This window comes from Panthera pardus, unplaced genomic scaffold (genome assembly GCF_024362965.1).
Source record: "Panthera pardus isolate Hobbes unplaced genomic scaffold, ASM2436296v1 HiC_scaffold_17, whole genome shotgun sequence".
Taxonomy (NCBI): Eukaryota; Metazoa; Chordata; class Mammalia; order Carnivora; family Felidae; genus Panthera; species Panthera pardus.
In genome coordinates this window covers 42,560,298-42,574,128 of record NW_026526732.1, presented here as the reverse complement: position 1 = coordinate 42,574,128, position 13,831 = coordinate 42,560,298, and the positions used below count along the sequence as shown (strand labels likewise).

The 13,831-nt window shown below is 36.0% G+C and overlaps 1 protein-coding gene across 4 annotated transcripts in view; it reads right to left on the bottom strand.

The window, feature by feature from the left end:
- The window catches only part of TBC1D32 (TBC1 domain family member 32), a 200,187-nt gene extending 187,812 nt beyond the window's left edge, over positions 1-12,375 (bottom strand). For 3 of the 4 annotated variants that reach the window (XM_019418222.2, XM_019418225.2, XM_019418224.2), the window contains exons 1-3: positions 12,234-12,375; positions 11,896-12,053; positions 2,428-2,589 (exon numbers count right to left, since the gene is read on the bottom strand). In XM_019418222.2, the coding sequence (XP_019273767.2) occupies positions 2,428-2,589; positions 11,896-12,050 (317 nt within the window). In that variant the 5' untranslated portion in view covers positions 12,051-12,053; positions 12,234-12,375. Of the gene's footprint in view, positions 1-2,427; positions 2,590-11,895; positions 12,054-12,228 lie in introns of all 4 variants that reach the window. The other variant, XM_019418223.2, reaches the window with a different exon arrangement.
- Between the last annotated feature and the right edge of the window lie 1,456 nt (positions 12,376-13,831).

Genomic DNA, 13,831 nt, shown 5'->3' with positions numbered 1-13,831 from the left:
ACAAATTTAATATGCAAAAATCAATCACTTCTCTGTATACCATCAATGAACAAGTAGAATTGGGAATTTAAAACATACTATTTACATTAGTACCCCAAAAATGAAACACTTCGGTATAAACCCAACAAAATATATATAAGTTCAGTATAAATAAAACTATAAATTTCAATTGAAAGAAATCAAAGAAGAACTAAATAAACTGAGAAATAGTCCATGTTCATAGATTAGGACAATACAATATTGTCAGGATGTAAATTCTTCTCAACTTCATCTATAAATCCAATGCAATCCCAATCAAAATCCCAGGAAGTTATTTAGTGAATATAAACAAACTGATTCTAAAGCTTATACAAAGAGGCAAAAAAAGAAAAAACAGAATAGCTAGCACAATACTGAAGGAGAAGAATGAAGATGGAGAACTAACACTACTCAACTTCAAGACTTGACTTTGAAACTATAAACCTAAGTAATCATACAGTGCAGTATTCACAAAAGAAAAGATAAGTAAATCTGTGGAACAGAGTAAGAGCCCAGAAGTACCCTTAAATATAATCAACTGATCATTGACAAAGGAGCAAAAGCAATAAAATAAAACAAAAATAGTCTTTTTAACAAATGGTGCTGGAACAACTGGACACCCACACACCAAAAAATCAATCTAGACATGTGCCTTACACCCTTCATAAAAATTAACTCATAATGGATCACAGACTTAAATGTAAAACACAAAACTATGAAGTTCTTAGAAGATAACATAGAAGGAAGTCTCAATGACCCTAGGTTTGGTGATGGCATTTTAGACATGACACCAAAGGCATGATCCATGAAATAGGTAACTGATAAGCTATACTTAATTAAAATGAAAATTAATATCTGCTCTGCAAAAGACACTGTCAAGATAATGCAAAGACAAGCTACAGACTTGGAGGAAATACTTGCAAACAACTTACTGATAAAGGACTATTATCTAAAGTACACACACACACACACACACACACCTCTTAAAACTCAACAATAAGATAACAATCTGATTAAAAAATGGGCCAAAGATCTTAACAGACATTTCACCAAAGAAGATATATAGATGACAAAATAAGTATATGAAAAGATACTCCACATCTTATGTCATCAGGGAAACACAAACTAAAACAACGAGATATTACTACACTACTATTAGATAACTACTATTATAACACCCAAAATCTGGAACATGGATATCAAATGCTGGTGAGTAAGTAAAGCAACAAGAAACCTCATACAACGTTGGGGGAATACAAAAGGGTACAACCGCTTTGGAAGACAATTTTTTTTTTTTAATTTTTTTTTTTTTTACGTTTATTTTTTTTAACGTTTTTTTAACGTTTTTTAACGTTTATTTATTTTTGAGACAGAGAGAGACAGAGCATGAATGGGGGAGGGGCAGAGAGAGAGAGGGAGACACAGAATCGGAAGCAGGCTCCAGGCTCTGAGCCATCAGCCCAGAGCCCGACGCGGGGCTCGAACTCACGGACCGTGAGATCGTGACCTGAGCTGAAGTCGGACGCTTAACCGACTGAGCCACCCAGGCGCCCCGGAAGACAATTTTATAGTTTCTTACAAAACTATACATACCTACCACATGACCAACAATCATGTTCCTTGGTATTTACCAAAGGAGTTGAAAACATATGCCCACATAAAAACCTGCACACAATGTTTATTGTAGCTGTATTCATAACTGCCAAAATCTGGAAGCAACCAAGGTGTCTGATACATCCAGACAATGGAGTATTACTTAGTGCTAGATATGAATAAGCTATCAAGCCATGAAAAGACATGGAGGAAACTTAAATGCATATTATTAAGCAAAAGAAGCCAATCTGAAAGGCTAAATAATATGTGTTTCCAACTATATTATATTCTGGAAAAGGCAAAACTGCGCAGACAATAAAAGGATCAGTGGTTGCCAGGGATTTGGAGGGGGAAGAATGAAGAGGCAGAGCATAGAGGATTTTAGGGCGGTGAAATTACTGTGCGTAATCCTATAATTGTGGATACATGTCGTTATAAATTTGTACAATTCCACAGAATATACAACACTAAGACTAAGCCCTAATGTAAACCATCCCCCTAAGGGAGGGCTTTGCTTAGCTATTTGAGAAAGAACAAGACCAGGGTGGCTGGAGCAGTGTGAGAGGGAATATGGTAAGAAATGAGGAAGGAGAGGGAACAGAAGGCTCATGTTTGGGGCTTCTGGGCTACACTCTGAATTTTACTTTGAATGAGATGAGAAGCCTTCACAGAATGCTGAGTGGACTCAAGTGGCAGGATCTGACTGATTGTTTTAAAGCATCATCCTAGCTGCTATGAAGGACATGGGTTAGGGGTGCTTTCAAAATGCCCTGCTGAGAGAAAATTGCTTTCAAGTATTATTGTGAACATACTCACTCTTTAGATTCCTGGGTTCTTTTAGTAACATGCTGTACAACTGTGTCATAGCCAGATTCTTCATCCTGATTCTGATTAGACATCCATTTTTCCATTTCTTCTTCAATCATGGACCCCAAAGTGTTATATATATGCTGTCTAAGATATTTCACAAATTCATAGCTAAAAAAAAATTTAAAAAACAAATGCAGTCAATATCATGAACTCACTTATTAACCATATCCAGAAGAAAATGTTAGCACAGAAAGATTTATGAAATACTCAGATTTCTTACCTTGAACCAGGATTAAATTTTTCATCCCAAATCATCAAGCCAATCTAGAATTATGTTGTTTTTTTCTGGGACATTGGCATTTTCCACACCCCATGCCCACTCACTCTATCAATCCACCTACTCATAGACACTTGTTAACATTTCCTACACATCCCTTGGCTTCATCACTTCCTCTTTTTTTTTTCTTTCCATTTCTATTGATCAGTGCAAAAGCACATCACCTCACGCAGACATTACTACAGCAGTCTTCTTGCTTGTCTTCTTTCACCCTCTTCCCTCTCGTATTTATCCTGAACACTGTAGGCATCTTGGTCCTCAAAAGTCATGGATCTCATTATTTCTGAGTTAGAGTCATTTCACTCATACCCAATAAATATTTCTTGTATTTAAAACTAATTATTGGCTATTTTCCAAATACAACTTCCTTGGCTTGGCATTTAAATACCTAATTAATCAAGCCCCTTAATTACTGCATCTCCACTTACATGAGGCCACACTCAGTTTTCTCCACAAACCATCAAACATGTTGATTTGCATATAAGCAAGGAGGGACTTTTAAGTGACTACCATGTGTTAGACACTGCGCTAAGCACTTTATTAATATTGCTTTATTTACCACATGAGATAGGTAAATAGATGAGGACACAGACTGAAAAGTTAAAAAGCCTTATCAAATTCACCAACTAGTAATTCAGGTCAACCTTACTCCAAAACCAGTATTATCCCCACAACCCCACACTCTCCCCAAGATGCAAAAATTCCAAAACTATTTAAGAAATAAAATAAGAGGTTCTATAGTGTTCAACTGAAACTGGAAAGGAAAATAAATAAATGTAATACTCATATTTTTACTAATTTTTGTATTATTTACATTTCTTCCCTTTAGAGAGGTAAATCTATTACATTTTATTTTCTCAAAATAATAATTGGCATATTAAACTTAAAAATAAAATTTACTTAAAAGTTTAAGTTATTCATTGAAATTACTTTTAAATGTTTAATATTTACATTCAACGTTTAGCTAGTAACTTTTCTTTTTCTTAAGTTTATTTACTTATTTTCAGAGAGGAGGGAGAGAGAGAGAGAGAGAGAGTGCAGAGTGTGGGAGGAGCAGAGAGAGAGAGAGAGAGAGAGAGAGAATCCCACGCAGGCTCTGCACTGCCAGTGCAGAGCCAGATGTGGGGCTTGAACTCACAAACAGTGAAATCTCGACCTGAGCCAAAATCAAGATCAGATGCTTAACCGAGTGAGCCACCCAAGTGCCCTTAGCTAGTAACTTCTAAGCTTTAGGAAAATAGCTATTAAGAACAGAAGAGATAAACAAAGTGATTTTGTAAACATAATGACCTGCAGTGTTAGACCAAAATGGCAAACACAAAGTTTCAGAAATACTCCAAGAAAAACAAAACCCAAAACTTACTGAATCACATGTCCTAAAAATAGCCTCTAATAATTATTCATGCAATTTTGAAGTTTTTGCCTCTTCTGGGGAGTCATCATTGCCTTACATCACTTGGAAGACCTTCCCTTATACAAGCATAACTTCCTATCCATTTTAAATGCTAACTTATTTTTTGGCTTGTATATTTGTAATTATAAGCCAAATATTTGCATATTCTGTACAAAATGGTAAAGACTTATATAAGCAAGAATTCAAAGATTAAGGTTTCAAGAGAATCTTTTAAAGATATTCTTAATTTTTTTAACATTTGACAGTCCCTAAACTGCCTCCACAACTAGCTCTGAGACTAAAGTTGACAGATGTGCATGTGATCTGAAGAGCAAAAAATACGTGTGTTCTCCACCACAACTATTCCACCACCACAAACCTTCTAAAGAATCAGAATATCTGAAATTCCAATACCATAAATGTATCACTGCTGTCTTGAAAATGTCCTTGTAGGGGTGTCTGGCTGTCTCAGTCAGTGGACCATGCAACTCTTGATCTCAGGATTTTTAGTTTGAGCCCCACATTGAGTATAGAGATTACTTAAAAATCAAATCTTAAAAAAATAAAATAAAAAAAATAAAATGTCCTTGTAAATGAAAAAGGATCCAGGAATAAAGAATCTCTTGAGCCCAATCAGTCTGAGCTCACAGCCAGCCAGAGAAAATTGAATGTGGAACAAAGTGTAAAAAGATAAACAGTCCCTAAAAACAATCTTGATCCTCCTCATAATCCTGCCCTAGGCTAATCAGACACACCAGTTTTCCTTCACATCTCTAAGACACTCAGTGGGAAACAAAACATGGGGCAAGCTGGAGTTAATTCTCTGAAACTAAAGGAACGGCCTCTCTGAAGATGAATTCTACATCTCACCATCAACATTTACTACAGAAAAGTGAATTATTCCTTAGTTTTATCAGTCCCATTTCTCTGCCACAAATCAAGCAATTAGGAGAAATGAATATTTAACTAATATAAATTTTGTGCTTGCTTTGTTTAAAGCCCAAACTGTAAGCAAGCAGGTTATGATATTTTCATAACTAAGGCAGTGAGGAAATACAAGGAAAGCCCATTAATACAATGTATTCAAGAAAGTTAACAGAATACCAGTCTAAAATAAGACACATCAAAAACAAAAACAAAACAAAACCTCCCACTATTTATCACCATCTATATGATATAGCAAATATGCTGACAAAAAGTTTAAACCTCCTTTTTGGGAACTTGAATAACCACATACTTTTTTTAAATGACATCACTTTTATCTGTGGCCACAGTAGTATCTCCCAGAAGACTCCATTCAAAATATTTCAAGGTTTTGGTTCATCTTCCAAATTAAATGAACCCAAGAACCCCCAAATTAAATATTGCCTAATGGGTTATTGCTCTTTTAAGAAAAAAAAAAAAATCTCCAGGGAAGATAAGGAGCATGGGAGCTCCTATCATGGGAGCACTACCAGGCTGCCTATAGCCCTTTGGATGCTCTACTAACTCAAAGATTATTGGAAAACTCTCAAGCTTCCAATCTTAAATTAGTAAATAGTCATTTCTGCAAGTAGACCTTTCTACTCTGGGTAAGAAAAATCCAAGTCTTCAAATTCTCACGTGACAATTCATTTTGTGTTGGTTCTTTTACTATCTGAATTCATGGCAATACCCCATAAAATCCTACGAGGAATACTATTCTTCTGTAGTAGTGCCCAGGATAGAGAATTATTATTGCTATGGGCTGGGAGATACTATAACACTTAATATATTTAATTATTATGTACTTAATCATAAAATTAAGTACTATGTTGCTTTCACTGTAATCCTCGTAGTATTGGTGCCATCCAGTTGCTCTTATGAAGTCTTCATCTAATCTAAAAGATTGATGATAACCACAGCTTTTTAAATCAACCCATTGCATCACTTTTAGAAATTATTCTGGTGTAGCTATATTCATATTTTGTATAAAAGCAAAAGCCCTGGATGCACAAGAGACTTTCGAAAGGTCCCATACTTATAACAGGGATTGCAAACTCAGCGTCACTGGGGGTAGACAGGTAAACTAAAGCCAGCCACGTGTAAGAGAGAAAAGGAAGAGGTGGTGGTGAAATAAAAGGATGTGTCTCAGCTAAAAGGAAGAGCTTCCACATGGCTTTAGCCACTTACTGCCATTTAGGACTATTACAGCCTGATGTGGATTTTTCAATGTTTTAATAGAAGCCAGAAAACTACCTTATGTGCTATCTCCCAATTTTTAAATGTTACTATTTTTTAAAACCAAGCCAAAGAAACACATCCGTAGACCCAATATGGCCTGCAGAATGCCAGTTTGACCTTTCACCATCCATTCATACAAGTATTATAAACAACATAAAATCCTTACCACTAAAGATACTGGTGAATCATCTCTATGTTTAAAATTTCTATTTAAGAAATGTAAAACTTCCCTCAAAAAAAAAAAAAAATGTACATACTTAATAACTTATGTTAGAAGATCCTTACTAGGCTTAATTAAAGCAATTCTGCTACAGTTTAAGTCCTTTCCTCAGAATTAGTTTTAGCAAACTCCTTTAACATTTTCAGATTAATATACTCTAATTGCACAGGAAAGACCAAGACTACAATATTATGGGAATAATACCTCTTTGCCATGGACTACAATAAATACAACTTCCATTCATTTGTATTTTAACTGAAGTCTATTAATATTTCTTTCTTGGTCATTTTAAAATATTCTAGGGAGTGCCTGGATGGCTCAATTAAGCGTCCAACTTTAGCTCAGGTAATGATCTCAGTTCAGGAGTTCAAGTCCCACATCAGGCTCTCTGCTGTCAGCACAGAGCCTGCTTCAAGTCCCCTGTCCCCCTTTATCTCCCCCTCTCCAGCCTGTGTGTGCTCTCTCTCAAAAATAAATAAACATTAAAAAAATAATTTAAATTTTCTAATAACAAAGTTTCTTCTTTTTTAAAGGACATGATCTATACAATTAGTAAATAATTTTATCTTTAGAACTCTACAAATCCCTTTGTTTCAGGCTTAAGTTCTAAATCTTACACTGGTCAATCTTGTAACCTTAGACAAAACACATGACCTTGCTAAATGTCAGTTCCCACTACATAATAATAATGATAATCCCAATGCAAAAACTGTTGTCTATTACACATAGCTATACTTTGACACTTTTCAAACCAAATGTACTATACATGTTTGACTAACCTTATTTGTTACCATAAAAGTAATTTAATGAGAAAAAATAAACATTTGGTTTCAAAGACGCTATCACCAAGTGAATGCAAAGTATCTTTTTCCAAATATTCCTCAAAGAAGGACATTAAAAACCTGAGTCAGGCATTTGCTACTAAGGAAAAATATGTTTACCTCACTACATTTCAGAAGCAGCTCAACTAAAATAGACAGCAATGAACCTCATCACTTTGCTTTACTACTGGCAAATATGAAATTTTTTACATTTATGTCAGAAAATTTACAAAGTTGAGTAAAAGAACATTCACTTTTTTCCATTTTGTTCTCCAGCTTTATTACCTAGATTTTTCCAAGAAAACTTAATTATTTCTTTCATGATGAATTTCTGACATGTTCAAAATGTCTATACCAAAATATGCACTGATACACAGATTACTATTACAACATAAGAACATAAAAACACTAGTACAAGTTTGTTTTTGTTTCAAGACATCATTCTCTTAGTTATTTAAATAAGCAAGAAATTTTTCAACCATATATAGAAAAAATTATCGGTATTGGTATGTTTTAAAAAGAGACTTTATTAGAGTAAGTTATGAATTATAACGCTGATATTTGGAATTCTTATTTCAGAATCAAAAGATTTATTATATAACCAACCTAACTTTATATATCATATTAGTATATAAAAGATTATGTAATAGAGGGGCGCCTGGGTGGCTCAGTCGGTTAAGTGTCTGACTTCGGCTCAGGTCATGATCTCACAGTTTGTGAGTTCGAGCCCCACGTCGGGCTCTGTGCTGACAGCTCGGAGCCTGGAGCCTGCTTCGGATTCTGTGTCTCCCCCTCTCTCTGCCCCCTCCCCTGCTTGTGCTCTGTCTCTCAAAAATAAATAAATGTTAAAAAAAATTTTTTTTAAAGGTTATGCAATAGAACGAACAAGCTTTACATCACGTACAAACTTTTAGGTCAAAGAATAGGCTTCTGAGTCATGATAAACAATTACTAGAAATGCATTCATTAATTATGGAGACACGCATGTAATTCTTAGTCATTTCTCTATACATGGATATCACTTTACACAATGGAGGTTTTCTTGAAGGTACCATTTAAATGGATTTCACAGATTTAAAAAATCAGTGGTACATTCTTCTATAAAACAAAAAATAAACCTAAATCAACAAATTATTACTGTGTTCCCTCTGTATCAAACCAAAAATATACTGGATGTGAGGGTTACAAAACTGAGCATTTGCATTAGAGACTCTTATAATCATCACAGTTGATAATTACTAAAATAAATACATACACACACACACACACACACACACACACACACCACAATTCTTGTGTAAATGCAAGTAAATATGCTCTAACTCTGTGGTTCTCAACCCTGGCTGCACGTTACAATTCTGCACGTTCTCAACCCTAGAGAGCTTTTTGAAAATCACTACGGCCCAGACTCTACCACTCCCCCTCTGCCAAGCTGCTCAGGAAATTTTGATTCATTCATGATGAGGCCCAAGCATCAGTATTTTTTTACATGGGGCCCACCTGATTCTAGCGTAGCCAAGAGTGAAAACCAGGGCCAGTTTGGTTTCTGGGAATCTACACAACACATGCACACATAATGACAGCAATATCCTCATCCCTACCTCTCCTCCCCTCCCACAGCCCTCAAATCCTTGCTGCCACTTTCAAAGACAGAGAGGGAAAGTTTGGATATTTTAAAGAATTTGTACAGTTTAAGGTAGAAAAATAGAAGATGCTATACAAAGCAGAGATAGTAGTTTAGGGAAGCTGCCCACTGGGGCAAACCCCCAGATAGGGCTATACTGTTTACATGATGGTTTTCCCCAAGTGACTGCAATTTCTCCCACTTTAATTTTTTATAGTACCTAATTCCATCATGTATGGACTCAACTGTCTTAAATATCTTCATACAAAAATACAATAGCCTAAAGACACCAGTTCCCCCATAAGTCTCTTTAATAAAATTGTCCTTGTCAATACCAGGACAACGTTGGGTGGATTTAAGAAACCAATGTTCTGATAGTAGAGAAGGGAAGGGAGATAATTCTGAAGTAGGAAACACTTTTGGAAGCAATACATACCTAAGTGACTTAACGTACAATGTCAAGGAGAGTTAGGTCAGTGAAAACAAAGACCAAGTATAACTGTACTAACTGACCTTTAATACCCGACTGAATTGTGAGAGTCTATGAAAATACCAAAGACAAGCAAGTCCTCCTCTTTTTCTCTCCTACATAAAGAGTTCCTTCCTCCTAAGGCACAGATCTCAGGTTAATGCAGCTAACACATGACTTTTAGCATCTATGCTTTTAAGACTACAAGCTACTTAAAATACTTTTAGGATTATATGGAGAACAAACAGAGGGTTACTGGAGGGTTTGTGAGAGGGGGGATGGGCTAAATGGGTAAGGGGCATTAAGGAATCTACTCCTGAAATCATTGTTGCACTATACACTAACTTAGATGTAAATTCAAATAAATAAATAAATAAATAAATAGATGCAAAAAAAAAAAAAAAAGAAAAGAAAACTTTGAGGATTATAAAGCTTACTTTTAAAACTACAAACTAGTTATAATTTGAGAGTGTCTGGATTTTTTTAGGTAGGCCAAAAGTAAATCTCTTTAGTAAACAGTGAACATTAAGTATGAATGGTAATCAGCAGGCATTTAATCTAATGCACTGCTGAAAAGCAAATTACTTTATTACAACAGTCATTAAACTACTAAGAGGAACAACAATGACCTAACTTAAACTTGAAAAGCATTCTAAAATTGAAGCAGCTAAAGCAATACAGGTAAACATTTACATTGAAGAAAAAAAGAAAAAAAGAAAAAAAGCTGCATATTAATGAGCTAACCATTCATCACAAAAGTTTTAAAAATTTTTCCAAGAAAAGAAATAAACAGCAGAAATTTTAAAACCATAAAACATATAATAATACAAAGGAGGAACAAAGCCAATAGCTGGTTCTTTTAAAAGACTAAAAGAAACCCCTAGAAGAACAGAAGAGGGAAGGCACAAATCAAAGAGAAGAATAAAAAGGGGGATATATAGCTATAGATGTTAAAAATATTTAAAAACTACAGGATTTTAATGAAAAACTTTTTACCAATGAATTTGAAAATCTAGACAAAATGCACAAATGCCGAGAATATGATCCTAGCAAAAACTGACATAATAATTTACAAAGTATTTAAACAACTGCTTGTATGTGAAATAAAAACCAGAAATGAAACCCCAAACCTAATGCTTCATGTGGATTCGTGTGAGGTGAACTTGTATTACAGGAGTTTATAAAACATTATTAATTAAACCTTAATTTGAGAAAATTGCAATTATTCCATAGTCTATTGTTTAAGTAATAAATCAATAGTTAACCAATAAAAGCTGTTCTGTAATGTCTCCCAAAATAAATATGATCACAAATAACAGCTATTTGTAGTGGATTTAATTAAGAAATAAACAGGAAAATCATGGAAATACGAAGAAACTTTATGTATAACCATAAATACCAATGAAATCAGTAACTATATTAACAAGAATTCCTTACTTTTGAAAACTCCCTTGAGAATCTGGTGAAAACTATAAATACTCCCCCTATAAAACTGCAAGTAAAAACAAACTTTTACATTAAAGGGCTCAAAAACCCAATTATGCGCATAAAGGAAATGAGTACGAGTTCCAGATAAATAGAATTTCAGAGTCAGTAAAGGTAACATAAAAAAATTTTTTTTTAAACATCTCTGTGAGATCAAAATGAAATACAACCACTGAATTTAAAATACTACTACCAATAATAATTAATTGGGTTCCTGCAAGAAAACGTTTCAATGGAGAGGATTAATTTAAATTAAATGAACCAAAACAAAAAAAAAGGTCTCTAAAGAAACGTAACCTTCAAGATTGATCTCAAGTGGTACCTCTCTCATTAAACTATTTCTACTGCTCGCAAACCCAGAGTACTCTGTAGCTCTTCTACAGCACTTATATTTTTGACATGTATCACAGACATTTGAGTATGTGCCTTATCCCTTCATAGGAACTTAAACTATTCGATAGGAAGTTAACAATCTAACGTCAGTATTCCTACAGTGCTCAGAATGGGGAATTGGGGCAGCCACTGAAATACCAGATCAGCCAAGGAACAGAGATCTTGAGAACTCATTGCTTTAAGCCAATGTGACAGGCACAGTGACAAGAATCCTTTGAAATAACAGAATTCCTCTTAGAAAAACATGAACAATTTTCAATTATTGTTACTGTGTTGCCCATGAGGAAAAACGAAGAATTAGGATATGTTGGTTGTGGCAGCAGAAACACAAAGGAGACAGAAGCTTTGGAAAGTAAGTAAAGAATAAAGAATACATAAATTCGATATTTGTGTAAATAAACGAAAAAAAAATGAACCTCAAACTTGGGCGCTATGTTAACAACAATAATCAAATGAACATTCTTTAACTACACTTTGACCCTTTCTGGATCAGCTGGTTTGTTTGCTTAAGACATCAAAAGCTATTTTACTTGTGAAAATTTTCATCAGTTTCCTCCAGATGTAAGAGGATTTCCTCGGCGCACTCCAGAGAGGGGGCACCCGTGATCTTCTCTTTTACGCTCTGGAACAACTGCCTCAGCATCGTCTGCATCACCACCTCGTCCTCGCCAGAGAAATGGGCCATCCTCTGCAAGAATCAAACACCCACGCCCATTACTCCAGGTCGGCGCCAATGCCGCGCACTGCGCACGCGCGCTCCCACCCCACCCAGGCCAGTGCGCTACGCCGTTCCCCGGGAGACCGCGGCAAGCGCTTGGGGGTGGGTCCTCGGCTGCCTGCGCGTCTTTCCGGGAACAAGTCACCTTACTTTAGGGAAGCACGGGTCCTCAAGGACCCCCCTTATGTACTTGTCGTTGCCGGCCTTCCGTACGAACAGAGTTCAAGTTGTCACCGCTAACCGCAAAAAAGACAGCCCGGAAGGTTTTGATGGGTGGGCCTGACGGCGGGACGTCTGCGGTACGTGTGACGTCATCACGTTGACGTGACTTCCTGAGTGGGAGGGAGTGCCCCTTGGAGACCTGCCCGGCGGCTAAGTGAAGTTTCAGGTGTGCTCGCTGTCCCTCACCATGTGCTTGTAGAAGGGAGGGAATGGAGAACGAAGAGTCAGAATTCAGTAAAAGTGAAACTGAAAGTAGCTTGAAAAGTTTTTAACTACGTGAATGGTTGTTTTTCTCTAACAGCCAACATCTGTTGACTCCTACTCCTTAACCAAGCACCTTGCTAGGAACTATGAGAAGATGCCCTCATAATCAGACAGACACACCCCAAAAAATCAACGTTTACACCGTTAAGTGTGATTAAGTGTTAACGTTAGAGAAATGCTCCAGGTAGGTGTTGTGGAAACCAATCCCCTTTTAACCCAATAGAAGAGGCAAGGAAAGAAGCGAAGAAAGAGGCATTAACATTCAGGTGCTCGAGTTGGTAGGCTGGAAGGAGGAGGTGAAGAGGCTACAGAAGCAAATCGGCCACAATTGAAAGGGTCATATTTGGCACGTTTACAGGAGAGAGATTAATCTTGGAAGTAGCAGGACACAGTTGGATTCCATAGTGACACCATGAGATATGTATATGAGGATCACTGTGCAGGAAGAGGCAGTGTATTATAATAATAGACCTTCATCCAGTTTCCAACCCAGATAAATCCTCAGACCATGGTCATGTACAAGCTAAGGAGCCAACCAACAAAGTTTAGAATCAGATCCTGGTGTCTATGGAATAGTCAGTCCCAAGCCATTGATGGGTGGTTTAATGTAGATAAATTCTACTTTATCTGGCTTAAATTTTACTCTCCTGGTAACATCCAATATTCTTCACATGTTAGCCAGGATCAGTGATTCCTTTGATGTCTATGCTGTTACTTCCAAGAGTAGAAGTATGATATATCCTTGCCAACTCTGACAGCATGTTTCTTAGTAAAATGAATGCTTAATCTTGATTGTCTCACTACTACATTAGGAAAGAAACATACTAGCAGAGTAAACAAACTGTATTTGTCAGTGAAGCTATCTAGTATTATATGTGCATGTGTATGTGTGTGCACATTCGTAGAATCACGAGCAATGCAACCAGTTCCATGTTCAGATTAACACAGATGAGTTGTACTGGCACCTCAAACATCAAGATTAACATAGCTATTAGTCGTGGGATTTTTCTGAAATGTAAGCTATTACTGTTAAAATTCAGAGCAAAAAAAATAATAGCTTTATTTTATTTAGTTGTTGCATTCCTAGAAAATTCAGTGTGTTAAAACTGTGCCAAATATTTTTATATAAATGGAATTAGTTCCTACACTCAAATACATATCAAGAGTTTTTTCATCTACTTTGCATGTCCAGCAGGATCATTGAAAGTCATAAGGAACCAGAACAATTCTTTTGTGTGGGACATTGTCCTGTGTGTAATTCC